This window comes from Delphinapterus leucas, chromosome 6 (genome assembly GCF_059928025.1).
Source record: "Delphinapterus leucas isolate spDelLeu-1000000601 "Yukka" chromosome 6, BTC_Dleu_Yukka2, whole genome shotgun sequence".
Lineage (NCBI taxonomy): Eukaryota > Metazoa > Chordata > Mammalia > Artiodactyla > Monodontidae > Delphinapterus > Delphinapterus leucas.
The window spans coordinates 44198273-44226017 of NC_143134.1; the positions used below are offsets into that span (position 1 = coordinate 44198273).

Sequence of the window (27745 nt, forward strand, 5' to 3'; positions counted from 1 at the left end):
GGACCGCTCAGCAGACGTCCTCCTCCCGGCCCGCCCCATGGCAAGGGAACGCCTCCCACACTCCTTCATGCTCCGCGCACTTGGCGCCCATCCTGATAACACAGTCACTGAATGGAATACAGTCCCAGCCGTCCATTCCCGCTCTCCCGCCACCAGCCCAGGACCCTTCCCAAGCTCAGAAGAGCCAGAGCTGGAGAGGTGGAAGTCTAGAGCAGCCCCCTGTCTTGGGGGCCCTATGCTAAGGCAGCCTTTTAGCTCCGCCGGCTCCCCAGGGCTATCTCCTCTGCCCCTGGCCACTGCAGGCCTGGGCCCTCCTCCGAGTGGCCAGTCCTGAGGTGAGGAGCCCATGGGCGGGAAGGATAAGGAAGCAACCCCAACTTGGTGAGTTTTGCTGAGTCATTCTCTCTGTCTTGTGTCTAAGGCTGCCCCTTTCTTGAGGGAGCAGGTGACTGGGCTGGGCTCAGGGACAGTCTGGGCTGGGCTCCCTGGGTTCTGGGCATGAGCCCAGCTATGACCAGGTCCCAGGTATCCTCACCCTGGGCACTCTGCAAGCACAACGGATGCTTCCTGGGAGCCAGGGTTAGGGAGCAGGGAGCAGCCAGGAGCCAGGCTGGCCTTAGGTGGGCAGAGCTGGAAGCTGAGGGCAGCCGGCCTGCCCACCAGCGCAGCTGTCTGTGGGGGAGCCCACCTTCCCTTGCCGTGGCTAACTGTCACCAGCTCTGGGACTCCTGTCAGGAACCCCTCCCCTGATCAACTGCACGGGAGTCTTCCTGTGCAAGGAGGGGGCTGCCCCTGGAGTGGAAGGTACAAGGGTCCAGCCTGAGCCACGGGGAGGGCACGCAGTGGTTCAGGAAGGAAAATGCTTCTGCTCTGGGGAAAGTGAGGAAATCCAGGTTGGGTCACCCTGTGCCCGGCACTATCTCAAAGACTGGCCTTGAGGTGGGGGATGGGAGCTGGCAGTACCTCACCGCGTAGGGCTCCAGGCTGGGCCCCAAGGGCTGACTCTTGAATTCAGGGAGAGATCTGCAGTTGGCTGAGGGGAGTGTCTTTCCCACCCAGACCATGAAGGGCTTGAACCGGGCAGTGTGACAGTCACTTGCTGTTCCTTTAATTCATGACCCAAATCCTGAGCACCTGATCTGGGCCTCTCCCTGGGCTGAGCCTGGCAGGGACAGACACACCCCACTGGAGACGTGGGCTTGCCCTCAGCAGCCCCTAGTGTGGTGACAGGGAGCCAGACCCCATGGCTGAATGGGCAAGCCCTCGCTGGGTAATCAAAGTATTAAATGCCAGGCCAGAGGTGAGCTGTAGATGCCCTTGACATCCAATCTGGCCTTGATGCCGGGCAAGACTGACAGAGTGGGAGTGGGCGGGCCAGAGGGGGAATGAAAGGCAGGGTGGCTGGGTGAGTGATGCTCAGGCTGAGTTCTCAGATGCTCTCCTTATGGCACCAAGGGGCAAAGGCAGGCATGACCTCACACTTGCTCTCACTGTGCCACGGTATCTGGCCCCTTGAGGGACAGCAGTGATGACTCACTTTCTCTAGACACGCTTCCAGCACCGTGTGCCCCTGCACACACACAGAGCCTTCATGACCAGTGGAACCAGGAAAGGAGGGTTGGAAACCCTAGGTCAGCTTAGTAACTCTGCAGTGAGGACGTCTCTGACCCACTCACAGAACCACTGGGACTAGACACTGAACTATGGCCCCTGGATTTTATAGTTGGGTAAACTGAGGCCAGGGGGGAGAATGGTGTCCCCTAGTGCGTTAGACCCATTGCTTGGTGTTTGCCACACCCAATAGCCTGTTTATTGCTGCAGTTACTCTGCTCGGGGTAGTGGCACTGATCTGATCTTTACATGGAGGTGGAGGAAGGAGGAGAAGGGGGCACCAGACCTGTTGGGGTGGTGGGGCGACTGGCACAGCCAATCCTTCCAGAATCTCGGACTAGAGAATGAGTAAGGGCCAGGGCAGTCAGGCATGACGAGAGAAAACTTCTGGCAGAGAGAAGCGTGGATTTCACGAGGCAGGGACACAGAGAGCAACCAGCCACACTAAGGCCTGAGGTCCTGCCTGCGTTCCCAGGCCACATGCATCCTGACAGTAAGCCTCCCGTTCTTAACCTGGCCCTAGGGGTCTCTGCTATTCGCAACCAAACAAGCCCTCCCGACATAAAGATCACAGCTTCTCGGGACTTCCCTGGTGGCGCAGTGGTTAAGAATCTGCCTGCCAATGCAGGGGACACAGGTTCGATCCCTGGTCCGGGAAGATCCCACATGCCGGGGGGCAACTGAGCCCGTGCGCCACAACTACTGAACTACTGAGCCCACGTGCTGCAACTACTGAAGCCCATGCACCTAGAGGCTGTGCTCTGCAACAAGAGAGGCCACCGCAATGAGAAGCCCACGCACCGCAACGAAGACCCAATGCAGCCAAAAAAAAAAAGATCACAGCTTCTAATCATGGCTAGACCATGTGTTTCCTGAATTCCAGTTCAAGGCTTTGTCTGCCAAACCTCACCAGGAAAGCAGAGAAAAATTCTCATTCAGCTGGGGCTTCCTCTCCACTCTGTCTTATTCTATGATCTTCTCATGCCCATCTCCAGCCCCCTATGAGACCTCACTGTTCCACTCTCTAAGTGTGCCCAACGTGACATCACTGCCCTAACCTGCAAAGGTGCCAGCATGATAGCATCATCTTGTCTTCTAGAAGTCCTAAAATGACATCACTACTCAGACCACCAATGGTCCCCATGTGATATTGTTGCTCAGGCTACCAGCAGTCCTAGTGACATCATCGCCCAGCCTGCCATCATTCCCAGTATGATGCCGCCAGCCAGGTCACCAGCAGTCCCAGTAAGACATTGGCATCAAGGTCACCTACAGCACCTCAGTTCCCAGTGAGAGATAGAATCCCATCAGGCTCAAGGCTCACAGAGCCTTGGGCCCTGGGCCCTGGGGTACTTTGTGCTGAATCCCACAGACTACCTGGCTCCCCACAGCAGGACCGGAGGGCCCAGTGACACAGATGGGAGCCCCCGACTCCACAATCCATTACATAAAGAGGCAGGAGCCCTGAAGTCTGGGGCCAGTGAAGGAATTCCAGGTTATTCTAGGCCATAGGATTTCAGAGAGTATGTGTGGCTGGGTGAAAGGGAAAGAGGGATAGAGGAAGGGAAAGGGAGAGAAAGACAGAGGGAGGGCGGAGGGGAGGTGGGGAGGAGAAACCACATGGTGTGTGACTCCAAGACAGGGGGAGAGGGCCGCTGGCCTGGCCTTAGCTCCACTTTGCACTTTTGCCCTTCTCCAGGAAGCCTTCTAGACCGTTCAGCCTCTCCTCTGTGAGTGCCCACCCTACCCCCAGGAACTCCTCTACCTGTACCGCATTATTACAGGTGGCTGTGAGCAGGTCTTTTCCTTAGCCTGCCACCAAAGGATGGAGGGAGCATGCCCTGGTGTGGCCCAGCAGGCTTACTGTCTCCAGTGAGAGAGTTGTCTCCTGCTAACCCTGCTCTGCTGGATAATCTCTAAGGCCTCCCTGACTCTGACCTTCAATGATCCACGAGATGTGGGGGAGGAGAATCAACTCCCTAATAGAGGCTGATCTGGTGGTTCTCAGAAAGCCATGGTCTCAGGGGACGGGTGGCTTAATTCCACCATAGACCAAAGCTCTCACTGCCCTCAGCTCCCTCTGCCAGGGCCCTAGCAGAGTAGTGCCCAGTGAGTAGCATGGATGGATGCCTTCCTGGACTGGCAATCACCAGTGTGGGCCTCCGCCTCACAGCTCTACCCCTGCCCTACAAGGAAGAGCTCTAGATCACTCTGGAGAGTTCTGGCTGTCAGGAGAAGCCTGGGCTTCTGCTCAGGATTCGGGGATGGCAAGGCAGACAGAGGGCATGTTGGGGCATCTGGCTAAAGCCAGGTCAGTGGTCAGAGGGAAGTAGATGCCAAGCTGCAGAGACAACGATACCAAGACAGTGTCGGTCAGCAGGCCTCCTCCTCTCTTCCCGTGGGTCCCAAACGAATCCAGCCCAGAGCTGACTCTAAGGCAGCAGCTGTTTAAGGACTCCCTTATTAAGGCATGAAAAAGGCACTCGGAGGGGGCCGTGGTAGGCAGAATAATGCCCCCCAAATGTCCATGTCCTAATCTCCGGAGCCCATAAATATGTTACTTTGCACAGCAAAAGAGATTTTGTAGATGTGATTAAATTAAAGACCTTGAGATGGGGATTATCCGGGTGGACCCAGTGTAATCATAGGAGTCCTTATAAGGGAAGGAAAGAGGCAGGAGAGTCAGAGAAGGAGGTGTGACAACAGAAGCAGATATCGCAATGATGCAATTGCTAGCTGGAAGGAGGCCACAAGCCGTGGAATATGGGCAGCCTCCAAACTGGGAAAGGCGGGGAAGTGGATGGTCCTGCTGACACCTGGTTTTTGCTCAGCAAAACGCAGTTTAGATGTCTGACCTCCAGAACTGTAAGATAATAAATCTGTGTTGTTTTAAGCCATCATGTTCACGGTAATTTGTTACTTCAGCAATAGGAAACTAATACAGTAGGCTTTCAGGGAAGGTGGACCCAAACTCTACTTTTAGGAATCAGAGGGAGAGGCCACTCAGGATGGCTGTTCTCTTGCTCTCTGCGCATCCCCTGATCAACCAGTCCCTGCTTCATCTACACCTTACTCACATGACCATCTAATTAATCATAGGACTGAATCAGTAACTACCTACGTGCTTGCCCCCTGCCCCAGCTGCTGGTTTCCCTGGCAACTGATGAGCCAACCTGATGCCAATTCCCCCTATAAATGGTAGCCTCCTTCTCCCCCAGCAGCAAGGATGGTGGCCATGTCCTGTGTGCAGTCTGCCATACACGGTGTGGGTGTTGCTCCAGGACCTTCTGCTTCTGACTTGTAAGATTCCCTATCCAATAAGTTGCGGGTGTCTCTGTCACTTTCTCTGGGCTCCTTCTTTGGTCTCACAGCTGGGCGGTTACCAGGCTTGCAGGCCTGTGGGGTGCAGCCCAACAGCCCCGCAGATGGTACCTTTTTCTGCAGTGGTTTGGAAGCAATCCCTCTAGAAGTCAGGGGGATAGAGGCAATGATCCCCAGCTCTTCTGATGACAATAATGAAACCCTCCCTCAGTTTCCCACACTCCAGCCCTGCCACCTTGGACTCCAGGAACAGATATGCCCCTTGGGTTAGGATTTTCATCTCCAAAGGCAGGGGACTGGCCCAAGGCTGCCCCCAAGAAAGTACATCAGTGCTAGAGTGTTCCAAACCTCCAGTGTGGCCCACAGACCGTGCTGCCAGGCTGGATCCAGCCTTCCAGGTAGCTGGGCTTTTCCAAGAGCTCTCACCTGATTAGAAGTCATATTTAAACAGTGTGGGAAATAAGAGCACAGCCTTGGAGACAGAATACATCAAGCGGGACATTTAATTTGATTTAGGGAAAATGAGGCAAACATTTGAGAACCTAAATAACTAACCAGTAATTAAACTAACAATGGGAATGCCCTTGCACTACAACCCAGTGAGCACAGTGGCCTTTATGGACTGTATTTACAAAGAGACCTGACAAGATAATTAGTCCTGTAAATTTTACACAGCCTGCAGCTGAGGAGTGATGGATTTTGTGTGTGGAGGATGAACAGGGAGAAATGAGGTGGATGAATTTCCATTTTCAGTAAATGAAATTAACACTGCTTAATTAGTGAAGCTGACAAATAAATGATCAGGAAAGATTTAAATCCCTACAAGTTCATCCCTGGCCTGGGCAGGCTGACGGACCGGCCAGGAGGTGGTGGGGCAGAGTGGGAATGGGTTTAGCGCTGGGACTCAAGGCCTGACTCTGGCCCCTTTTGAGGGTGTTGTCCCTCAGAGGCTGGGCTGAGGGACAGCTGGCTTTTCTGCCTTTCTAAGATGTGTCCTGCTGGGAGGCTTCCTCCCTGTCTCGTGTGTGATAGCCAGTCAGGACCACACAGTGTCTAGGATGTGTTCCACCATCCCTGCCCAGCAGATCACAAGGAGTCCCCAGTTCCCTGCTGTGAACTGCCTAATGGGCTGGAAAGCACCCCTTCAGTGCAGCAGGCTGATATAATTGCATCCCAGCTTTGCCCCGTGGGCCAGCTCTTCCTAGACTACCTCCTTTTCCTTCCAGTGTTCCTCTATCTGCTTTCACCTGCTGACAGCCTTTCTTCACTCTGCTGAGACATGGAGCCTGGCCCTAGAGGGCACCCCAGTCTCTGCCCTATATGCAGCCTGACATGTCCACCATCTGGTACCCAGCAGCCACGAGGGGAGGCGGGTGTGATCGCTTCTGTGCGGTTGCAGGTAGTTGCCTGGGCTCTTTTCCTCACCAGCTTGCTCCTGGCCTGGCTCCAGACGACCAGCCTTGGCCCCAGTCCTTCCTAGGGTGCATGCCTACCCCTGCCCAAGTCTTATTTGGCTGGGTCAGAGAATCCACATCTGGGAATTCCAGGCAAAAGAGCCCTGGGCTGAGCTCATCAGGGTCAAACCCAACAACAAATCCAAATTCTCACTTTAGAGTCTGGCCACAGGAGGCCGAGTCTGATACTGGGAGGTTGGCTGCTGGGAATTTCCAAAGACAGTGTGATGGATGCTGGTGAGCCAGCTGCCCCTCACAATGACCCCGCCCAGTAACTAGGGTGCCTTTTGCCTGCCTCAGCTTTGCCCCTCTTTCTTCCAGGGAGGCACCTGGGCACTTGAGAGCATGGGACTCCCAGGGGTGACCTCAGGAGTGAATGCAGGGGCCCCTCTGCATTCCAGCCCAGGCTGGCTCTGCTCAGGCCTCTGCAGATTGATGCTGACATGTACAAGGCTCTGGAGAATAGATGCCCGTTGGAAAACTGGTCAACAGCTCCCATACCAGTGACAGCAAATACCACCGCCGCCGCCACTGCCGGGCCCAGCTCTCTAAGAGAAGAGGTAGGGGCCTTGTCTGATACCCCTCTGTCCCTATAGCCCCCGCTCTCTGCTCAGGGCCCCGGAGGGTCCTGCAGGAAAGCTAGGAGACAGAATGCCAGACAAGTCAGCAATGGTTGTCCTTTATGCGAGTGGTTCCTACAGCTCATGGGGCACATTTGCTGCTTTTCTTCCACGCATGTCTCATGATGGCCCTGGGACAAAGGGCCCGCAGGTGTCAGCCTCTCCGGGTCACCGGTGAAAACACCAAGGCTGAGAGCAGCTTCTGACCGAGGTCACACCACTGGGAAGCGACCCTCCAGCCAGAAGGTCTGCCCCTGATAGCAGTGCCATCCAGGGACGTGGGTGTGGCCAACAAAGGACAAGGAGACCCTTCCTGGGTGTGTGCCTGCCCAAAGGAGGCCTCTGGGCCTGTTGGGCTTGGGGCCATCGATTCCTGTGGGGTGGGTTACTCTTCTCCACCGCTCCTGGCTAAGGCTGCCCCCATGGACAACCTCTATATGACCCCAACCAGCTGACGCCCCTCCTGGCCCTCAGCGAGAGGAGGATAGGGCTAGAGCTGAAGCAGTTTCTCCTCCCATCTGCTGGGGAGCACCCCACATCCCTACCTCAGTCCTGGGCAGAGAGCCTGGGCTGATCAGCCTCAGAGAGGGGTCCACACCCACTCCTGGGAGGGCCTGCTCAGCCCCCTGCCCTGTTCCCGGCCCAGTAGCTGCAGCAGAGGGGGAGGAATGTGCTAGTTCCCTGCCAGAGGGGGTGGGCGCTTCCCTCTTGGCAGTAGCCCGTCCTCAGGAGTGGGGACACAAAGCGGGCATTTAGGGCATCCTCAAAGGCGGCCCAGACCATGAGACTGGGCGCAGCTCCAAGGGCTTCTCCCTGAGAGGAATGACAAACACCCACTCCTCCTGGCCCTCCCCTCCCTCCCCGACACTGGTCAAAGAATGGGCTGGGCGGACAGGCGGTCTGAGGGGCAGAGACCAGGAGCTTGTACGCCTGCCAGCCAGAAGCAGCTTAGAGAATGGGAAGGTCTTTCTGTCCGCAGAAGCTAATCCTCCTAGCCAGAGAACATGTTGTTCGCCTAGGGAGCTGCGGCTAGCGCGAAGTATGGGGCCCTCTCCCGTTAGGAAGAGGGAACGCCCAGGCCAGTGCAGAGGCAGGGGCTTCTGCAGGGACCAAGGAACACGAAGGGAAAGCAAAGTGCCACACGGTATCCACAGTGTTGCCTCCTGCTGTGGGGTGATGGAAACTGGCGGGACGGGAGCATCCCGGAAGGCGGTGGTCTCCCAGGGTTCGGGGCCAGTGATGAACATCAAGCGCTTGCCCCCCTTCCCCACCCCGCCTGCTCCAGGGCCTGCTCAGGAAACTCTCCTCCTTCAGGCCTCACCACCAAATCCCTCCCCAGGTCTGGTCCAGTCTACCTTCTCATCCTTCTCAAATCCACTTCTCCATCTCCACTCCACGCTGGTGGTTCAGATCCTGCCATCTCTCCTTGGGATGCCTCCCCAGTCTCCTAGCTGGTCTCCAGCCTCCAGTCTCACGCCTGCAAATCCCCCCTGCAGTGGTTGTGTCCCAGCCCTTGTCAAACTCCTTCAGTGTTTTCCCCTCCGGAGAAGGTCCAAGTTTCCTGGAATGGCTTACCAAGCCCTTTGGGGGCTAACCCTGGCCCCCTCTACAGCTTCATTTCCTCCCCATATCGCTCATGCCTCCAGACCTTTGCATATGCTGCTCCCTTTACCATAATAACTCCTTCGAGGCTCATTTTGGCATATTCCTTCATCCAGCACTAATTACCAGTATGACAGTGGGTCTTCTCCATTGGACTGTGAGCACCCTGAGGGCGCTAGACTTAGTCATCTTTGTATCTTTCACACCTGGCAAAGAGCTCTGCACTGAGTAGGTACTTCGTGTTTGCTGGTTGAGTGAGAAAATGAACAAATAGCCGGATTACTTACAGGAGCCATGTCCCACCGCAAACAGATCATTGTACTTTGGATTCCTGCAAGAGAAATAAGAACCCCTTGGCCCAGGAAATGGACATGGCTCTCCCCTGTACAGTGGTGCCTTAACTACACTGTAGACATCTACTGTTGAGCTTAGAGACCTGGGACGATCCCATAAGAATCCCAGTCTCACGTTTTTCCGTAATGCTACGCGTCACCTTCAAAGTGATTAAGCGCGGTAGAAGCGCCCTGCTCAGGGCTTGGCACGCAGCAGGCGCTCAGGGAGTCCAGGTTTTCTGCAATGTCTATACTCACCAGCAGAGGGCGGTGACGGCCAGGCGCTTGGCTTTGTCATTTTGGAACTTCCAGAGAGGCAGCAGCGTACCCTCCTGGTCCCGGTATTCGTCAGCTGCATCCTCGTAGTACTTAAAATCTTAAACACACACAGGCTGAGTCAGCCCTGGGACTGCCACTTTCTCTCTGGACCTCCTTGGCCAAAACAATTAACCTCTTTGTATTTCAGAGTGGGAATAGTAATAGTACCTATCTCAAAGGACTGTTGTGGGGATTAATTGCTAATATATGTAAAGTACTTAGAAAAATACCTGGCACAGAGTAAGCTCTCTACAATGTTGTTGTTACTGTCATTGTTGTTTTTGGAGGTAAATTACACTAAAGTGGCTATGTCCTTGAGGATAATAATTCCAGGTCTGTCCATCTTCATATCCACGGCCAAGCCCCGCTGGAGTGAAGCTGCCTGGCTCCCTCATGGGTCCTTTGAGCTCAAGTTCATCTCCTGTCCTAAACTGTCTCTACCTCCCGTTTCCTCTAACTTAGGAAGAAGCCCCCTCCATCCTTGTACTTGTCTAAACCAGAAATCTTGGTAAACCTTGACTGATCTTTTCCCATCATTTCTCATGTTTTCCTTCTGATTATCTTTTTAGTCCATTCACTTCTCTCCAGACCCATAGCCACTTCCTAGGTTCAGGCCCCAAAAGCCATCACCCAGACTCTTACGCCACCCTCCTAGCTGGTCTCTCTACCTCCGGACACTCCTCCAGTCCACATTCTGCAGGATAAACCACCTCCCCTGCTGCCCTGAAAACCCCTTGCACAGGGGCTCCCTGGTCAGACCGAGGCTGCTGGCCACTACTTCCATGTCATTTCCAGCCAACTGTTCACCTACCCTCTGTATCAAACAGCGTCTAAAATGTCCTGCTCCTCCTGAAAACTCCCACTCACTCTAGATCCAGATCAAACTCCCCCTGCTCTGTGAGGCCTTCACTTTCTTGCTGAGCAGAGTTCACCTCCTCCTCCGTCCCAGCCCTGCCTCTCGTCTGCTGAAACGTGTGTCATACAGCGTCGTTGCCTCTCTTTATCCTTTTGCCTGTCTCCCCCCTCTGGCAGATGGCTCCTGGGGAGCAGGAAGTACGTTATTTTCATCTCTGGACCCGCAGTCCCTAGCACAGGGGCCAGCCACAGAGCAGACACCTGATGACTGTTCAAAAAAGGGAACAAAATAGATCAACAGAAGGGAAATGGTTCTCGGTCTTCTTTCCAACCCATTAGAAAATGATCCTCTTATCCAACGTGGTCAAGGACATGCCCAGGCACGGCCCCAGCCTCTCTCACAACGCCCCACACTTCGAGGTTTGGGCACTACGTTCAGCCCTCAAAAATGGCTCAGACAAAAAAAAAAAAAAATTAGAGTGGTCAGAGGCATGAGCCTTGATCACATCAGAGACCCCTGAGCTCAGACTAACTTTGAAAAGACTTCGTTTCAGAGAGGAGATTAATTGGTAACACTTCTCTGTTTTCACTTCTTCCCAAAGGGAAAAGTGTATGCAATTTTAAAAAATCAAGGTTCAATGCATTTTTCTGTGACTGTGTTCTTATAGATGAAAAAGGTTCACCAAGGCCAATTTCTCCATGGATATTAATCATGTTTGCAGCTCTTTGGTGGGCTGATTGCAGAGTCTGGGTTTCAGGAAGCCAAGCTGTGTGAGTGACAAATTCATTCACAGCTGCCGTGTACTTTGACAGCTTTGAAAAGCACTCAAGGTCGTTTTCCAGCCTGAATGATAACAAGGGGGCTTGTTTAGGCTGCTGGTCTTGGCAGCCCTGGTTTCTCTGTCCCATGGGTGAGCAATGAGCATCAGGTCACCAAGAAGAGCCCTGGGCTGTCAGCAGAGGAGACCAGCCAGCAGTGGGGAGCTGCCAGCTCTGGGGAGGCAGCTGCTCCAGATAAATGCACAACCTCTTAGGGAAATACAAGCCACTTGGGAATGTGCTGTTCATGCCATGGGAAGGATTCCGTTTCCCTGGCTCTGTCAAAGACACCAGAATTTCCCAGGCCCCCAGGATTTAAGCGTTTCTGAATCAATCTCTTTCTTCACCTCGTCACTAATTAATCACTCACATAGACCTATTGAGTGTTTATTTGAAATGTCTCTTCCAGCTCAGTGGCTCTGTGGCCTCGTGCTAAAGTGCTTAGGCTATGGATCCAGGGGGCCTGTGTTCGAGTCCTGATTGTGCCGCTCACACCTCACACTAGCTGTGTTTTCGAACAAGTGGTGACATTTCAGCCTGAATGTCTCATCTATAAAATGGAGATGATAGTGGTTTTCACCCGACAGTGTGGCTGTCAGGATGAAATAGAATAATACATGTAAATTGCACAGTACAATGCCTGGTACACAGGCCATTCCCAGGGAAGGCTGGTGCTTGCTGTTCACTGTTGTAACTGCACCTTTTTCTCCAACCCTGATGATGCATTCTGGGTAAGGTGCAGTGAGGCCCACTCTACCCACACCGGAACCTCACCCTCGCCCCTGCCGCTGTATTCTGCCCAGTGGTACCCTCCTCCAGCCCTGCTCTCCTCGGGCTGTGTCCCTGCCTGGACAGTATCTTTGAACTCTCTGCAGAGAAAGCTCAGATTCCCTGCGTGACATTCGAGGCCCTTTCTTAAGTGGCCCCGACCACTTCTCCAGCCTGAACTCTCACCACTTTCCAACAGAGCCCCTGTCGGGGTCACTGAGCCTGCTGCCCCTTGTTCCCAGAGTCCTTTCCAATTCATTTTCACCACTGAGTCACTGCTCGTGCTGTCTCCTGCCCAGCACACCTGCCCTCTGCTAATCTCCCACTCAAACTCTGCTTATCCCTTGGCATCCAGCTCAGCCCTCCCTGAAGCCTTCCTCGACTGCTGCCACTCCTCACTTCCCCTCCTCCATTCTTGACGATCCCCAGAGCAGTTTCTGTCTGCATTCTATCACTTATATGGTCCCTAAGCTGGACAGAGTAGAAAACAGAGCACAGAATTAGGTGGCTTAAGACCTAGGTTTGGGTCCTCTCTGCCTTTCACCAGTCAGGTGGCCTTGGCCTTAGCTTTGTCGTGTGTGAAGAAGCGATAAAAATCTCTGCTCTGCCGCCTCCCAGGATTGTTAGAAAGATGCTATTAAATCACTAATGTGGAGATTTTTTGCTGCACCATTGTCAGATCTCATCACCACACCCATTTTTTTCTTACGCCATTGTTCCTGTTTGACCTGTGTTAAGCCTTATCTCCCTAGTGACATCCAGAGAAGGGATTATTTTTTCTCCCCTTGCACCTGTAGGACCTAGCATGGGACACTCAAATACTCGTTTTGTATGAGGGATTTTTTTTTTTTTTTTTTTTTTTTTGCGGTACGCGGGCCTCTCACTGTTGTGGCCTCTCCCGTTGCGGAGCACAGGCTCCGGACGCACAGGCTCAGCGACCATGGCTCACGGGCCCAGCCGCTCCGCGGCATGTGGGATCTTCCCGGACCAGGGCACAAACCCGTGTCCCCTGCATCGGCAGGTGGACTCTCAACCCCTGCGCCACCAGGGAAGCCCCTGTACGAGGGATTTTTAATACAGGTAATAATAGTAGTTGCCAGCACTTTAAGTCTAACCTTGAGCAACATCATCATATGTGTTCTGGCTGACCATCCGCTCCACGATTTTAGCAGCTTGGGTCACTTTGGTGATGTCATCACTCTGTGGAGATACAGGAGCCACAGGTCCTAAGCCAGCATCTGGAAGGTCGTGCCCTGAGCCACAGCCCTGACTTACAATTGGTTCAGCGATGCCTCTTTGACACCACCCACCCCAGATAGCTCTGTAAAGGTATCTCTTTGTGCCTCAAGGCCCAGTTCTCCCCAACATCCTCTTCTGGGAATGCCCAGCTCACAAGTGGCACAAGGAGTCTGCACTGCCATACTTGGCCCCTGGGCAGAGCCTGCCTCCTGCTCTTTCATCCTGAGCTTATCCTGGGGAAGGCGTATCTCTGAGCACAAGACAGGGCATTGAAGAGAGCCCAGGAGGGGTATTGGAGGGGACAGCAGACAGGGTAGGTAGGAGACTTCTTTGGTGGGGACAGAAGTTTCACCAGCCTGAGCAACAAGTGCTCCTGTTAAAGTTCTCAGAGATCTTCTGGTCCAACTTATTTAGTCAAGAGTTGAGGAGGACACCGAGGCCCAGGGAGAGGAAAGAGACCCGCTTCTACACAGGGAGTACAAGGCAGAACTGACTCCTAACCCAGGGCCCTGTCCACGGCCCAGGCCAAGGAGAAAGCGTGAAGTTTCATGTCAGGGGAAAATGACTCATTCTGAACAAAAAAACAAGATCATCATTATGTGAAATTCCATAACGTAAACCATTTAACAGGTTAAAAGAGGAGCAAAGAGTTTGGGGCTGGCAAGAAGGGCCTAAAGAGTTTAGGGCAGGTGGCAGGAATGAACGAGTGGAGTGGACAGCCCTCCAGAGGGGCTCCAGAGGGCCAGGCCCATGGCTCTCAAAGATGAGATTTCCCAGGACTGACAGTGTCAGGCAGTGGTTAAGAGAACGGGTTCTGGGACCACACGGACCAGCATCCCCATCCCATCCCACAGATTAGGAGCTGAGTGGCAACTTTAGGTAAATTACATCTCTGTGTTTTAGAGTACTCTGATACAGTGGGGATGGATAATGCCACCTGTGTCATGGGGTCGTTGTAGGAGTAAATGTAATAAGCACTGTGGTGTTAGTAGCCCAGTGCCCGGTGGTGATGGTGATGGTGGTGTCAGAGGAAACATGAGGCCCAGTGTGGTGGGGGATTACTTACAAAGTCACACATGGGGGACTGCCTTTGAGACTCTCATCAGTTTGCAAACCGACTCCAAGCTTATTTCAGAAAACTGACCAAGGACATTCACTGGAGTCTTATAATCACAACTCAGAGTTCACCTGGTCCCAGCCACTACCCCCTATTCCCTGACCCAAAGCAGGAATCCTTCCCCCTCAGCAGCTTCCTGGCAAACACCTCTCCCCAAGTCAGGCAGTATCTTGTACGGTAAGACAGCCTGTTAGCTGAAACCTACTTCCCTGGGTCTTATACCCATGGTCCTAACTCTGTCCTCCAGCCATAGAGACTTGTGTGCCAGATGCTAGGTCCTCTGATGTAGGAGGACAGTGCCTCATTCCTCGAGTCAGCACTCCTTCAGGCGAACCCTCCCAGTTCCATCAGCCATGCATGGCATATTAACAGCCACCACCTGTCAACCAGTATCAAGCAAGTACTATTTTAGGTGCTGTGCATATATTATCTTGGGTTCTCATGACAGTCTTGCAAATCAGGTATCATTAGGCTGTCTACAGATGAGGGAACAGGTTTTAGAAAAATCCAGTTCCACAGCAAAGCCAGGATGTACACTCAAATCTGTGGACTCTAGGGCCTGTGCTCTCAGCCCCACAAAGAGAGCCAGTTCCTACCCAGCCTGACCACCCTTTCCTGGTCCTGGGAGACTCAGGGATCCACATGCGCTCTGAGGAGAGAGTATGGTTCCAGAAACTATGCTACTTGAGCAGACACAGCTCTTTGTTGGTTCTGACTGAACTTGTGGCCTCTGAGCCCTTTCCCCCTTTGCTGTCTTAATCTCTCAGATAAGACAAACTTACATTCATTTCTGTACATTTACCCAAATCATTAGTGAGACAGAAACCTGAGATCTACCACTGCAGACCTTCTGACAGAGTATCATGAAGTTATTCTGCTTTCTCTCCTCCCACACACTTGAATTTTATACCAGCCTAATCAGATCTGGGTCTCTGGGAAAGGGGTATCACTCTGTTCATGTGCTGGGCCTCAGCAAAGGGGAAGGTCACTGCCACCCCCAATCTGCTCTACAGATAGCCTTGCCCAGTACTTGGGAGTCCCAGTTAGAGATCAATTCCCTTGGGGGGAGGTTGAGTAGAATACTAAAGTATTAACTGTCTATGTTATACCCCCAGTGTCCTGTTCCACTGCATTTCTTGGTTCAGAGGGCTGGAATCTGCCTGCATCACAGCCTTTCGTGTTAGCCAAGCTGGAAGAACCCAGTGTGGTCCTGCCTCCCTAGACACCAACTCTGGTAGGGCTGAGACCCAAGGACAGTTTTCAGTCTCAGTCACAGGGATCTTTCTTCTGGTCTGTGGGTCCTGGTGACTGCAGTTAAGGTTTCTTTAACCAACGTCCCAGAGCCCATAGCCAAACCCCTGATGGACCTTCAAGCGAAACTGGACCCAGTCCAACAGCCCCTCTGAAGCCCCTAACCTCTAGGGAACGGTGCAGGGAAAGTTAAGGGTCTGAACAGGGCAACCTGCAGGGCAGGGACTTATCTTTCACCTCAGGGTTCCAGTACTCAGCATGGTCATGATCACCAAGTGCTTGCTCTGTGATTAAATGAAACTGAATTGGGCAGTTCCTATTAAGCCAGGGCCGGGAACCCTCAAACCTCCCCTAAAATGTGACTTTTCACAGGCATGGAATTGAGTGGAAGTGGGCAGACTTCAGACAAAGGAAGAGTACGATCTGGCTTCTGTTCTGGAGTGGAGCAGAACCATTTCCCTGAGAGCTGTCTGGGAGCTCTCCGAGGTGCTGAACTTGACCCTGGCTTCCTGTGGACATTGTCCTTCCCTCCCCATTGCACGTCAAACTCATCCTGATCTCCCTAATGGGACTCTGGCTCCTGACCCAGCTCTCTCTCTATTGAAGGGACAAATGTGGCCCCTCAGCAACTCCCTGTGGTGACCCTCCCTGCAGTGACCTATCACTGTTAACTTCCATGATGATCTCCAAACCTATGCTGGCTACAGTGAGCTCCCAACCATGACCTCTATTATGACTCTTGCATAGCTCTTCATGGCAAATCCAACGCAGGGTTGCAGTACCCATTGGCTTGGACTCTATGATCAGCTGTGATCAGCTCTGACTTGGCTCCTGGACATGAAGAATTGAGTGCAAGTAAACCCAAAGACTGAAGGTCCAAGAGAAAATCACCCTCCCAAACCCCATGAACTTTTGGCCAGGGAGGTGGTGCCTTATCTTCACATGGCACTCTGCCCTGGGAAGACTCCCAAGCTCTTCCAGGGTGCACATCAGGCTTTTAATAACATTCATGTCTTCTGTTGCCGCCTAGCCCAACAATCCTGAATTCCTGCTAGCCTCCAGACCTATATAAAATTGGGCTGATCTGTGGAATGCCAGAGGCAGTTGTAGCTCTCCTCACACCTTCCCACAAGGAAAGAATTGTTCATAAGTATCATTAGCATCATGCCTTAAGTGTCTGTGAAGTCCTCACAGACAGCCAGGCTTCTGTCTACCCAGGAGCCAAGGTACCACTCAGTCATTCTCTGTGACTGAACCATGGGAGCCCTCACCAAACCTGGGACTCCATAGATGTCATCTTCCTCATCGCCATCTTCCCCATTTTTTTAGCCACTGGGGTCTTTGTCTTCTCCTTCTCTTTAGTCTTTTCCTGCTTCTCAAGCTCTTCTATGTAGGCATCATAGATCTCCCACTAGGCAAGGGAGAGATGAGAAGGATCATCTTAGGGCAAAACCTCCACCCAGCCAGCTCCTCTTCAGCCTTTAGGGCTTGAGGAGTCGATCTTCAACCCGTCACAGGTCTTCATAGTATCCTCTACTTGGCCCACCTTAATTATGTATTCAGTGTCTCCCCTGCTGTCAGCTCTAGGACAGGAATGAAGGGGCTCTCAGAGCACCCCGGGGCTGGGCTTTCCACCGTGCAACCCAGGGGCTCAGTTGTCAGCTGGAGATGCAGTATCGTTCCAGCCTACCACCTCCACTAGGGCAGAACAAGTGGGCAAAGATCAGCTAGCTCACAGTATTCTTAGTGATTTATGAGACTCTGAACTAGGAAATTTTAAAAATGACTCCCCCTGTAGGGATGGGATAAACATATTCGCTCAGGCTGGCTGTCTACAGCCATGAGCAAAACTTATCAGCATAAAAGATAACCAAAAGTAAGGGAACCCCTGCTAACTGTCTCTGACAGTAAGAGAAGCCCAAGGATAGTAGCAGAGGAAGCAGCATGGATCTGAGGCTGGGCAAATGCCCCAGGCCGCACTGTGTGCTCCCCAGATCTGAGCAGCCACTGCTCCCTGGAGGCCAGATAGGCACACTTTACATTTAATAATTCACCCATGGGCCAGTTCTCCACACTGCACTGTACTTCAGGGTTTATTCAGAGCCCTCCAACAACCCTGTGAGGCTGCTTCTCATCCTCATTTGGCAGAGAAAGAGACTAAGGCATTAAGGGTGACATGATTTGCCTAGGATCTTGCAGTGTGAGCAGCAGAGTTGGGCGCTGAGCTCAGGTCACCTGGCACCATATCCTGCCCAAATCAGCATGGCTATCCAGTGGGACTTGAGGCGGAAGGAGTGTCTGCAGGAACACTGAAGGCTGCTGGATGGGCAGGGTCAGAGTGCTAACACTTCAGAGTCAGCCATGAGGTGCCACAGGCTGTAGAGAATCCGGGGGAATGAATGTTTTCCCAGTTTGCAGGAACTTCCAGAAGCCATACCTGTTTCCCCCTTGGACAGTCTTGCCCTGGGCTGATATAGAGCTCTCTGGGTGGAGACCTATTGTCTCATGTGCCTGGAGTTCAGAGACTAGACAAGGAGGAGGGAGGTGGGTGGATGAGGAGGGCAGATTTCCAGAGGGATCCTTGACCACGCCAGTCTCCCTTGTTGCCAAGGGAGATAGACAAGGATACAGAGGGGTAGGGAGTGATGGCTTTTAGATTGGCCCAGGGTCTCACCTGATTGGCTGTGGCTGAAAAGTTTGTCCTGGGAGGAGGCTCCATCTGGCATTCTCGGTCCTAGAGAACAGTGACAACAGGTGACCCACAGAAAGCCCTCAACTCCTTCTCACTTAACCCAATGGTATATCCGCAGGAAAGCATTTTTGTTGGAGCCGAGGAAGGGGTGGGACACAGCACTGGGGAATTAAAGGATGGCCTGGGCAAAGGACAAAATGACATGGTGAAAGCCTAAAATTTCCATCCAGGGCTCCTTCAGAAGAAGCCTAAGCTAGAAAGTAGGGGCAGTGAAGGCTGATTGTGCCAGTTTCAACCAGGAAGAACTCCAAGAGGGGGATGAACAGATCTGCAAGAACTCAGATCTGCAAGAACTCAGTCCTTGGCCAGCCTCCAATGCTGGACCAGAGGTCAACCCCTGGCAGGCCATTGGGCTAATATTCCTCACCTTGAGAAGGTTTCCCCCTAATAGTTGGGTCTGTGACTCCACCAGGGGAATGCATCCCCTCCCCATTGTGTATCACCCAAATTACTGAACGTCAGCTTAGGGACTACAGAGGGTGGTTAGGAGCCGCCGAAACCCCACCCTGTAGATTGCTGCCCTCCTCTCAGATTTGTGGAGAACACTGCCTTAACATATGTGAGTCTCTCACCTGAAACCCTGAGAGATTCTTTCAGCCTGGTACTCAGGGTCCTCCACACTTATGAGCCAGGGAACTACCAGCTAGTCTATCACGGAGACCATCAACTTCAGTCAGACTGGCTCCTAATCTTGACTCCCTGGCACATTCTGGCCTCCCCTTCCTTCCCCAAATCCTGACCTTCACTTCAAGGCCCAATTGAAGTTTCAGGCTGTCAGTAGAGCGATCCAGCCTCCCTGTTACTCCCTCTGAACTCCTGCCTGGATGACTTACTGGGACCTGAACACATGCTCCCAGCTCCCCTGGAAGAGTGAAACTCTTCCATCCGCCCTGTCACCTGCCAGGCTGAGGGCTGCTGGGGCTGGGTCAGGCCTGCTCCCTCCCCGCTATGCACAGTGTGGAGCTGCGAGGGGAAGGGGCTTGGGGGAGGGGGGGTTGCTCTACCCGGAGGGGGTTGTTGAAGGTCTGTGAGGCCCTCTCACTGAAGTTGAACTTGTTGGTGAGCTTTCGTTCCTTGGGCTGCTTAGGAGTCATCGATTCTTCTTCGGCCATTTTCTCAGGTGCCTGGAAAGAAAGACCACAGGACCAGGACTCAGCTGTGAGAAGGTGGTGGTGCAGGATGGGGAGTGGGGAGAAGTCGTGTCCTGGGATAGGATGGAAGTGGGAGAGAGTGATTATGCCAGAGGTGTTGGCACCTGAGGTCTCTTGACTTCTCACCTTCAGCCCCCAGCCCCGGTGAGTCACCCCTGAAGCCTCCAGCCATAGCTGGAGCGGAAAAGGGGTGGGATGGAGAGCAATATTATACTGAACCTCAGCGGCAGGCACATCTGTTTGACTCCCAGCTTCAGCTTCCTTGGGTTCTTCTTCTTCTTCAAGGATTTCTGTTTCTGAAGTCACCACCTTGGCGGACTCCTGAGAACCTTGGTAGGATATTGGTGTTGAGCTCAAAGTCCAGCCCACTCCCCCATACCCTGGAGGGGTAAGGCCTTCTTGGTTTCTGCCTTTCAGAGCTCGCCTTCCCCAGGGTTCTCCTTGGCCTGAGCCTCATGGGTTAGCTCCCAGACCTACCCAGGACAGCCAGCTGTTAGGCTTATGTAAGAAGAGGCTCTGCAAAGTTCTGGCTTAGCCATCTCTTCCCTAGAGTGACCAGAGAAAGGGGACCACGCTCTAGGCTGCAGCCTCAGGCTGGCCCAGAGGCTTACCTGCTGCTAACTCATCGAGGTAGTGCTGTCGCCGTCCTTCATCCGAGTCTTTGGGGATCAGGTTTCCGACTTGGCTGAAGTGAACTGCCAGTTGGTCCACAAAGCTGATTAGCTTATATGTGCCTTCCTAAGAAGAAAGGGGCTGAGTCAGACCAGAGGTCCCTGAAACGGCTGGAATCAGAATACAGTCTGCCTTTGTTCTAAAGGCCTAAGATAGTCCATCTATTAACAGAATTATAACTTACTAAATCCTCAGTTAACCTGAAGTTTTCATTGCATTGCCAGTTTAAAGAAGAGAAAGCAAATGAAATAAAGTTTTTTTTAAGTTCTCATGAAGACTTTTTTGCTTTTCTTTTCTTAAAAGAATTTTTTTTTATACAGCAGGTTCTTATTGTTATCTGTTTTATACATATTAGTGTATATATGTCAATCCCAATCTCCCAATTCATCCCACCACCCCCACCACCACCCCCACTTTCCCCCCTTGGTGTCCATATGCGTGTTCTCTACATCTGTGTCTCTATTTCTGCCTTGCAAACTGGTTCTTCTGCACCAGTTTTCTAGACTCCATATATATGCCTTAATATACGATATTTGTTTTTCTCTTTCTGACTTACCTCACTTTGTATGACAGTCTCTAGGTCCATCCACGTCTCTACAAATGACCCAATTTCGTTCCTTTTTATGGCTGAGTAATATTCCATTGTATATATGTACCACATCTTTATCCATTCGTCTGTCGATGGGCATTTAGGTTGCTTCCATGACCTGGCTATTGTAAATAGTGCTGAAGTGGACATTGGGGTGCATGTGTCTTTTTTTATTTTGGCGGTACGTGGGCCTCTCACTGTCGTGGCCTCTCCCGTTGCGGAGCACAGGCTCCGGACGCACAGGCTCAGCAGCCATGGCTCACGGGCCCAGCCGCTCCGCGGCGTGTGGGATCTTCCCAGACCGGGGCACGAACCCGTGTCCCCTGCATCAGCAGGTGGACTCTCAACCACTGTGCCACCAGGGAAGCCCTGAGGATTGTCTTTTTGTCTTGTTTATAGTTTCCTTTGCTGTGCAAAAGCTTTTAAGTTTCACTAGGTCCCATTTGTTTATTTTTATTTTTTAATTAATTCATTTTATTTTATTTTTGGTTGTGTTGGGTCTTTGTTGCTGCACGCGGGCTTGTCTCTGGTTGTGGCGAGGGGGAAGCTACTCTTCGTTGCGGTGTACAGGCTTCTCATTGCAGTGGCTTCTCTTGTTGCAGAGCACGGGCTTTAGGCATGTGGGCTTCAGTAGTTGCAGTACATGGGCTCAGTAGCTGTGGCTCACAGGCTTTAGAGTGCAGGCTCAGCAGTTGTGGTGCACGGGCTTAGTTGCTCCGCAGCATGTGGGATCTTCCCGGACCAGGGCTCAAACCCGTGTCCCCTGCATTGGCAGGAGGATTCCTAACCACTGTGCCACCAGGGAAGCCCCTATTTGTTTATTTTTATTTCCATTATTCTTTTAAAATTTTATTGAAGTATAGTTGATGTACAATATTATATAAGTTACAGGTGTACAATATAGTGATTCACAATTTTTAAAGGTTATACTCCAATTATAGTTGTTATAAAATATTGGTTATATTCCCTGTGTTGTACAATATATCCTTGTAGCTTATTTTATACCTAATAATTTGTACCTCTTAATCCCCTACCCTTATATTTCCCCTCTCCCCTACCCCTCACCACTGGTAACGACCGGTTTGTTTTCTATATTTGTGAATCTGCTTCTCTTTTGTTATATTCATTAGTTTGTTGTGTTTTTTAGATTCCACATTAAGTGGTATCATACAGTATTTGTCTTTCTCTGTTTGACTTATTTCACTTAGGATAACATCCTCCAAGTCCATCCATGTTGATGCAAATGGCAAAATTTCATTTTTATAGCTGAGTAGTTTTCCATTGTATATATATACCACACCTTTATCCATTCATCTGTTGATGGACACATAGCTTGCTTTCATATCTTGGCAATTGTAAACAGTGCTGCTATGAACATTGGGGTGCATATATCTTTTTGAATTAGTGTTTCTGGTTTTTTCAGATATATACTCAGGAGTGGAATTGCTGGGTCATACGGTAGTTCTATTTTCGTTTTTTGAGAAACCTCTATATTGTTTTCCACAGTGTCTGCACCAATTTACATTCCCACCAACAGTGTACGAGGGTCCCCTTTTCTCCATATCCTCACCAACATTTGTTATTTGTGGTCTTTTGATGATAGCCATTCTGACAGGTGTGAGGTGATATCTCATTGTGGTTTTTATTTGCATTTCCCTGATAATTAGTGATGTTGAGCATCTTTTCATGTGCCTGTTGGCCATCTGCATGTCCTCTTTGGAAAAATGTCTAGTCAGGTCTTCTGCCCATTTTTTAACAGGGTTGTTTGTTTTTTTAATGTTGAGTTGTATGAGCTGTTTATATATTTTGGATATTAACCCCCTTATTGGTCATATTATTTGCAAATATTTTCTCCCATTCAGTGGGTTGTCTTTTCATTTTCTCGATGGTTTCCTTTGCTGTGCAAAAGCTTTTAAGTTTAATTAGATCCCATTTGTTTATTTTTGCTTTTATTTCCTTTGCTTTAATAAACAGATCCAAAAAAAAAATATTGCTACAATTTATGTCAAAGAGGGTTCTGCCTATGTTTTCCTCTGGGAGTTTTATGGTTTCCAGTCTTACGTTTAGGTCTTTAATCCATTTTGAGTTTCCTTTTATATATGATGTTAGAGAATGTTTTAATTTCATTATTAGTTTATATGTAGCTGTCAAAGACATATTTTAAAATACATTCTTCCAATTCTGAGCAGCTCTGGATTTACCTATCACTGGCTCCTACATCCATGCCAAGGGATCCTGTCTCACCTGTCTAACCAGACCTCAGGGAGGTCACAAACAGTCATCAAACACACCTGGCCTGGCTTTTTCTCCACTCTATTTAATGGATGCCAGGGCTGGATAGATCCTCAGAGACACCAAGTCCCCAGTCCCCCTGTTCCATACAAGAGGATCACAGAAATCTAGAAAAGATTTGGGTTAGGCACTTGTCAAGTCACACAAGGCACTTGCCCAGGCAACTGGGTTCATTCCTTCTTCAACAAATAATTTTTGAATAGACACAATGTGTCAAGTATATTCTAGGTTCCAGAGATACAAAGCTTAGCAAAAGCAGATATGATCCCTGCTTTCATAGAGCCTATAGTTTTGTTCCTCTAGGCTGCCCCCTCTTTTTTTTTTTTTTGAGGTACACGGGCCTCTCACTGTTGTGGCCTCTCCCATTGCGGAGCACAGGCTCCGGACTCACAGGCTCAGCGGCCACGGCTCACGTGCCCAGCCGCTCCGCGGCATGTGGGATCTTCCCGGACCGGGGCACGAACCCGTGTCCCCTGCATCGGCAGGCGGACTCTCAACCACTGCACCACCAGGGAAGCCCTAGGCTGCCCCTTCTTTGATCAGCATCCTAGTCCTAAAGTTGACTTTGAGACCAGGGGTCACTTCATTTTTCAAAAAAGTTCTTTCCAACCCTTTGCAAGTCATAGAGAAAATTATTACAGTTGTATGGCACACTGGGGTAAACTCACCAGAGAGGAAACCAACCCATGGGTTGGTACCAGACACAGCTATCCCTGGAGGACTGCAAGAATCACTATTTCTGCATACAGACTGGGATGTTCTGCCTCAAAAAGTCACCACAAAGCTCTTCTTTTCTCAGTAACTCAGATGGATGGGAAGATGGGACAGTGCAGTGGTTAAGAGCATGATCTATGGATGTAGGCAGAATTGGATTCAAATTTTGATTCTACTCCCTATTATCTGCATGATCTTGGGCTTAACCACTCTAAGCCTTAATTTCTTCATCTGCAAAATGAGGATAATAATTAATTTGCAGGATAGTTGAGTATTGAAAATAACGAAAGCAATCTATTAACACAGAGTCTGACACATAATAAGTGCTCAATAAAAATAGTAGCTATTATTATGATGACGATGGAGGGTCCCACGGGAATAAATTATCCATATAGGTATCATTTGAGATTTCACTGTCATCCTATCCCCAGTGGTGACTAGGACCTTCCTCTTCAGTTTAGGGATGGAATTCAGATCCCATTGTTTCTGTGCGAGGAGGAGAGGCATGCCTAGGTCCAAACCATCTGCCTCTTCAGGCCAGCACTTCAAGGGAAAGTAATAGCTTTGGAGACCTAAAGCTCTTGGATCTCAGTGAAGGACCAATGAGATGGAGGCCAGCTCTGTGGGAGGATGCCAGGCAGGCCTGGGAGGCTTTAGAAGGTTTCATGAGGTGAGCCTGCCTGGGAGTCTATGGCTACCCAGCTGACAGTTGACTCACAGGAATCTCTTCTAATAACTGAGCTTCCCAGGGGCCAAGAGAGGTGCATTGACACCAATCCTCTGCCCGTAGCATGCCTCCCACGGCTGGCACACTGAGTCCTAAAGAGACTCTCTTTCAGAGGTCAGGAGAACAGGAGCCCATAGAGTGTATCACAAATCCAGCATAAGCTCAGGGGGGCGAGGCAACTTCTCTCTGCCCATCCCATCCCCTGCCCCTTTACAGGCTGCCTAAGGGATGCCATTAGCACAACTCAGGAGTGGAACCTCTCAAGAAATATGCTGGATTTGTCCTAACCTCTTTGTGGAGGGGGCTGACTACTCAGTCTTGAATAAGAAGCAGTGTGTTAAAAAAAACAGTTCACAAGGGAATTCCCTGGTGGTCTAGTAGTTACGACTCAGTGCTTTCACTGCCAGGGCCTGGGTTCAATCCCTGGTCAGGGAACTAAGATACCACAAGCCATGCAGCATGGCCAAAAATACTTGTACACGAATGTTCATAGAAGCATTGTTCATAATGGCCAAGATGCAGAGACAATGTAAATGTCCATCAATTGATGAATGGATAAATAAAATATGGTAGAGTCATAAAATTGAATCTTGTTTGGCAATAAAAAGAAATGAAGTACTGATACATATTACAACATGGATGAACCTTGAAAACAGTATGCTAAATGAAGGAAGCCAGTCACAAAAGGTGACATATTGTTTGATTCTCTTTTTATGAAAGAGAATCTGGCAGAACAGGCAAATCTGTAGAGCTGGAAAATGGATTAGTGGTTGCCTAAGGCTGGAAGGAATGGAGGACTGGGGAGTGACAGCTAAGAGGTATGGGGTTTCTTTTGGGGGAAATGAAAATGTTCTAAAATCGATTGTGGTGATAGTTGCATAACCTGTGAATATACTAAAAGCCATTGAGTTATACACTTTAAAATGGATGATTGACTGGATAAGACACAATGATCTTTTAATATATTTTTCTAATACTAGAGAATATCTGCTAATTCAGCAAATATCATAAAATTCTTAAACACTAATAATTAAAAACTAAATACCATCTTTTAAAAAAATAAATGGGTGATTTTATCTCAATATGTAAATTATATCTCAATAAAATTGTTTTTAAAGAAGAGAAAGAAACTGCTAATAGTAGTTGTCCCCAAGGAAAGGAACAGGAGAGGGAGGTTTAATTTCCATTGTATTTTCATTGCTCTTTTGACTCTTAAAATTAGTACCATGGGTTTCTAGATTTCTATTATATATTCAAAACTCTGTATGTGTGTGTCTGTATGTATAGATATGTGTATGTGTATATATATGTATACTTTTTTTTTAAAGAAGCAGTGTAATGTTGCTTTAGAGTCAATCAAACTAGTTCAAATTTTGCTTTGAATCCTGGCTGTGTGACTTTTGTAATTTGTTTTATCTAATTTATCTTTGGTTTCTATAAAATAAAGATAAAAATAGTTCCTATATCAAAGAAACCTGAGGATTAAATGAGATATCCTATATAAAAGTTCTAATATAGGACCTGACACTGGCACACTGGCTTCTGGAGACCCAATAGTTGATGTTAGTGACAAACACACTGTATACACTGGAAAAGTATTTCTCCTACCAAATTATTCACTTCAGGATTCCTGAAAAGAGTGGCTCTGCAGGGCACTTTAGCGAGAATGAAGGGAGATTCATCAAGAAACTTCAAAATCTCTGGAAAACTCCATGTAAAATCTCAGGGTTTCAGCCAAAGACCTCATTTTAAAGGTGATCTCTATGAGAGCTGAGAGGCTTTTGCAACACAGCAAGTCACCAAGGCAAGAAGCACCTAGAGGCCCCTGCCCCAGAGAGGATGACTTACCTTGAAGCTGTACCTGACGATGTTCTGGGGTGCGTGTGGGTTGTTGGCTGTCAGAATCCGGGTGAACTCCTCCTTTAGCTCCTAAGGGAGAGAAATGCCAACAGGGTCAAATGTAGAGGGCCCCCCACCCCCTCTGATGATTCCCCTGGATGTCAGCAGACATCTCACAACCTAGGTTCTGGGCACAATACATCTCTGAGGCTGGAGGAGGTGGAAGGAGCGAGGGTAGGATGTTGCTTACTTACTGCATCAGTCAAATCCAGTTGGTCAGGGGGTCTAACTGTGGCTTTGGACTGGGCCCATTCATCTGTCCCTTCCCCTACTTCGGTCCCTGAATCTTCATCCTGGACAAAAACCTCATGTGAGAATCAAGAGTGTCTGACCTGCTTAGACAAGCAAGCAGTGCTGTAGAAAGCCCTTTCATTCGCAAATCCTCCCAGAAGCCAAGCTCTGTCCCAATACATAGAACACGAAACATGCAACAGACCACTCACGGAAGAGCCTGAAGGAACTGCTCAGGCCAGAGTTCTCATTGCCTGGAAGATCATAGCCACCTCAGCCCTGGGGTTCTGGACTTAGCTGGAACATTGTGGTGGGTCTTTGGCCCCAGTAGTGGGACCAGAAGAGCTGGTTCCTCCTTACTGCTTCCCATACAGCCTGGACGCTAATAGCCAGGACCAACTGTGAAATGACACCCAGCTGTTCTTTAAGCTACTTCAACTCTAATTCACATTTTACCTTCCAATTTGCCACCTTAAGTTTACTCTTACAGCAATACTCCCAGTACTTGGTAACTCTAAGCCTCATAGTCCCATAAAAACCTTGGAGCAAAAAAATCTAGAACTAGAAGTTTTCCCTTACCCTGATAGACAGTTAAATACCTTGCCAAAGTGGCCCATGACATAAAAAATATTCACCCTCACTGGCAATCAAAGATATGCAAAATAAAACAATGCAATCTTTTCACTATTAAACTGGTGAAGGGTGGTGACCACCTCCCCACGAGAACATGCAGAGGATCTCCTTCATCCCTCTCTAGAAGAGGAGAAGAGGAAACACAAAAAGAAGCACCTGGTGCAGAGCCCAAATTCCTACTTCATGGATGTGAAATGCCCAGGATGCTATAAAATCACCCACCGTCTTTAGCCAACATGCACACACAGTAGTTTTGTGCGTTGGCTGCTCTACTGTCCTCTGCCAGCCTGCAGGAGGAAAAGCAAGGCTTACAGAAGGATGCGCCTTCAGACGGAAGCAGCGCTAAAAGCACCCTGAATCAAGGTGAATGGGAAACCATCCCAATCAATACATTTTGGATACAACAAACAAACAAAGCAAAACAAAACAAAATCTGGTGAAAACTAAATCCAAAACAAAACCAATATCCAGCGTTGGTGAGGTTGTGGGAAAATGGACATCCATAAATTAGTACAACCTTTCTAAAGGGCAATTTGGAAATATTTATCAAAAGCCTAACAAGTATTTATACTTTTTGACCCAAATTTCTATGTATAGGAATTTATGTTAAGAAATATCCGAGGATATGCCTAAAGATTTAAATGCATGAATGTTTGTTGGAGGATTGATCATAATTGTAGAAAAGAGGAAATATTTAAATATCCAACAGTGGGGCATGGTTGAACAAAATTATGGAGTGGCCTTAATGAACACATAGTAAAATATTATGCAGTAATTT

General features: G+C 49.9%; 1 protein-coding gene and 1 pseudogene across 1 annotated transcript in view; one reads left to right on the forward strand and one right to left on the reverse strand.

Moving 5' to 3' along the window:
* Positions 1-26600, reverse strand: part of DNAI1 (dynein axonemal intermediate chain 1) — a 40492-nt gene extending 13892 nt beyond the window's left edge. Inside the window, exons 1-10 of the mRNA XM_089912625.1 lie at positions 26589-26600; positions 26298-26408; positions 26053-26133; positions 19822-19948; positions 19064-19578; positions 17982-18041; positions 16584-16718; positions 12816-12900; positions 9199-9316; positions 8896-8939 (exon numbers count right to left, since the gene is read on the reverse strand). Of these exons, the coding sequence (XP_089768751.1) occupies positions 8896-8939; positions 9199-9316; positions 12816-12900; positions 16584-16718; positions 17982-18041; positions 19064-19578; positions 19822-19948; positions 26053-26133; positions 26298-26408; positions 26589-26600 (1288 nt within the window). The remainder of the gene's footprint in view (positions 1-8895; positions 8940-9198; positions 9317-12815; positions 12901-16583; positions 16719-17981; positions 18042-19063; positions 19579-19821; positions 19949-26052; positions 26134-26297; positions 26409-26588) is intronic.
* A 140-nt stretch (positions 26601-26740) lies between these two features.
* LOC111163110 (small ribosomal subunit protein eS27-like pseudogene) lies at positions 26741-27313 on the forward strand (annotated as a pseudogene).
* The last annotated feature ends 432 nt before the right edge of the window (positions 27314-27745 follow it).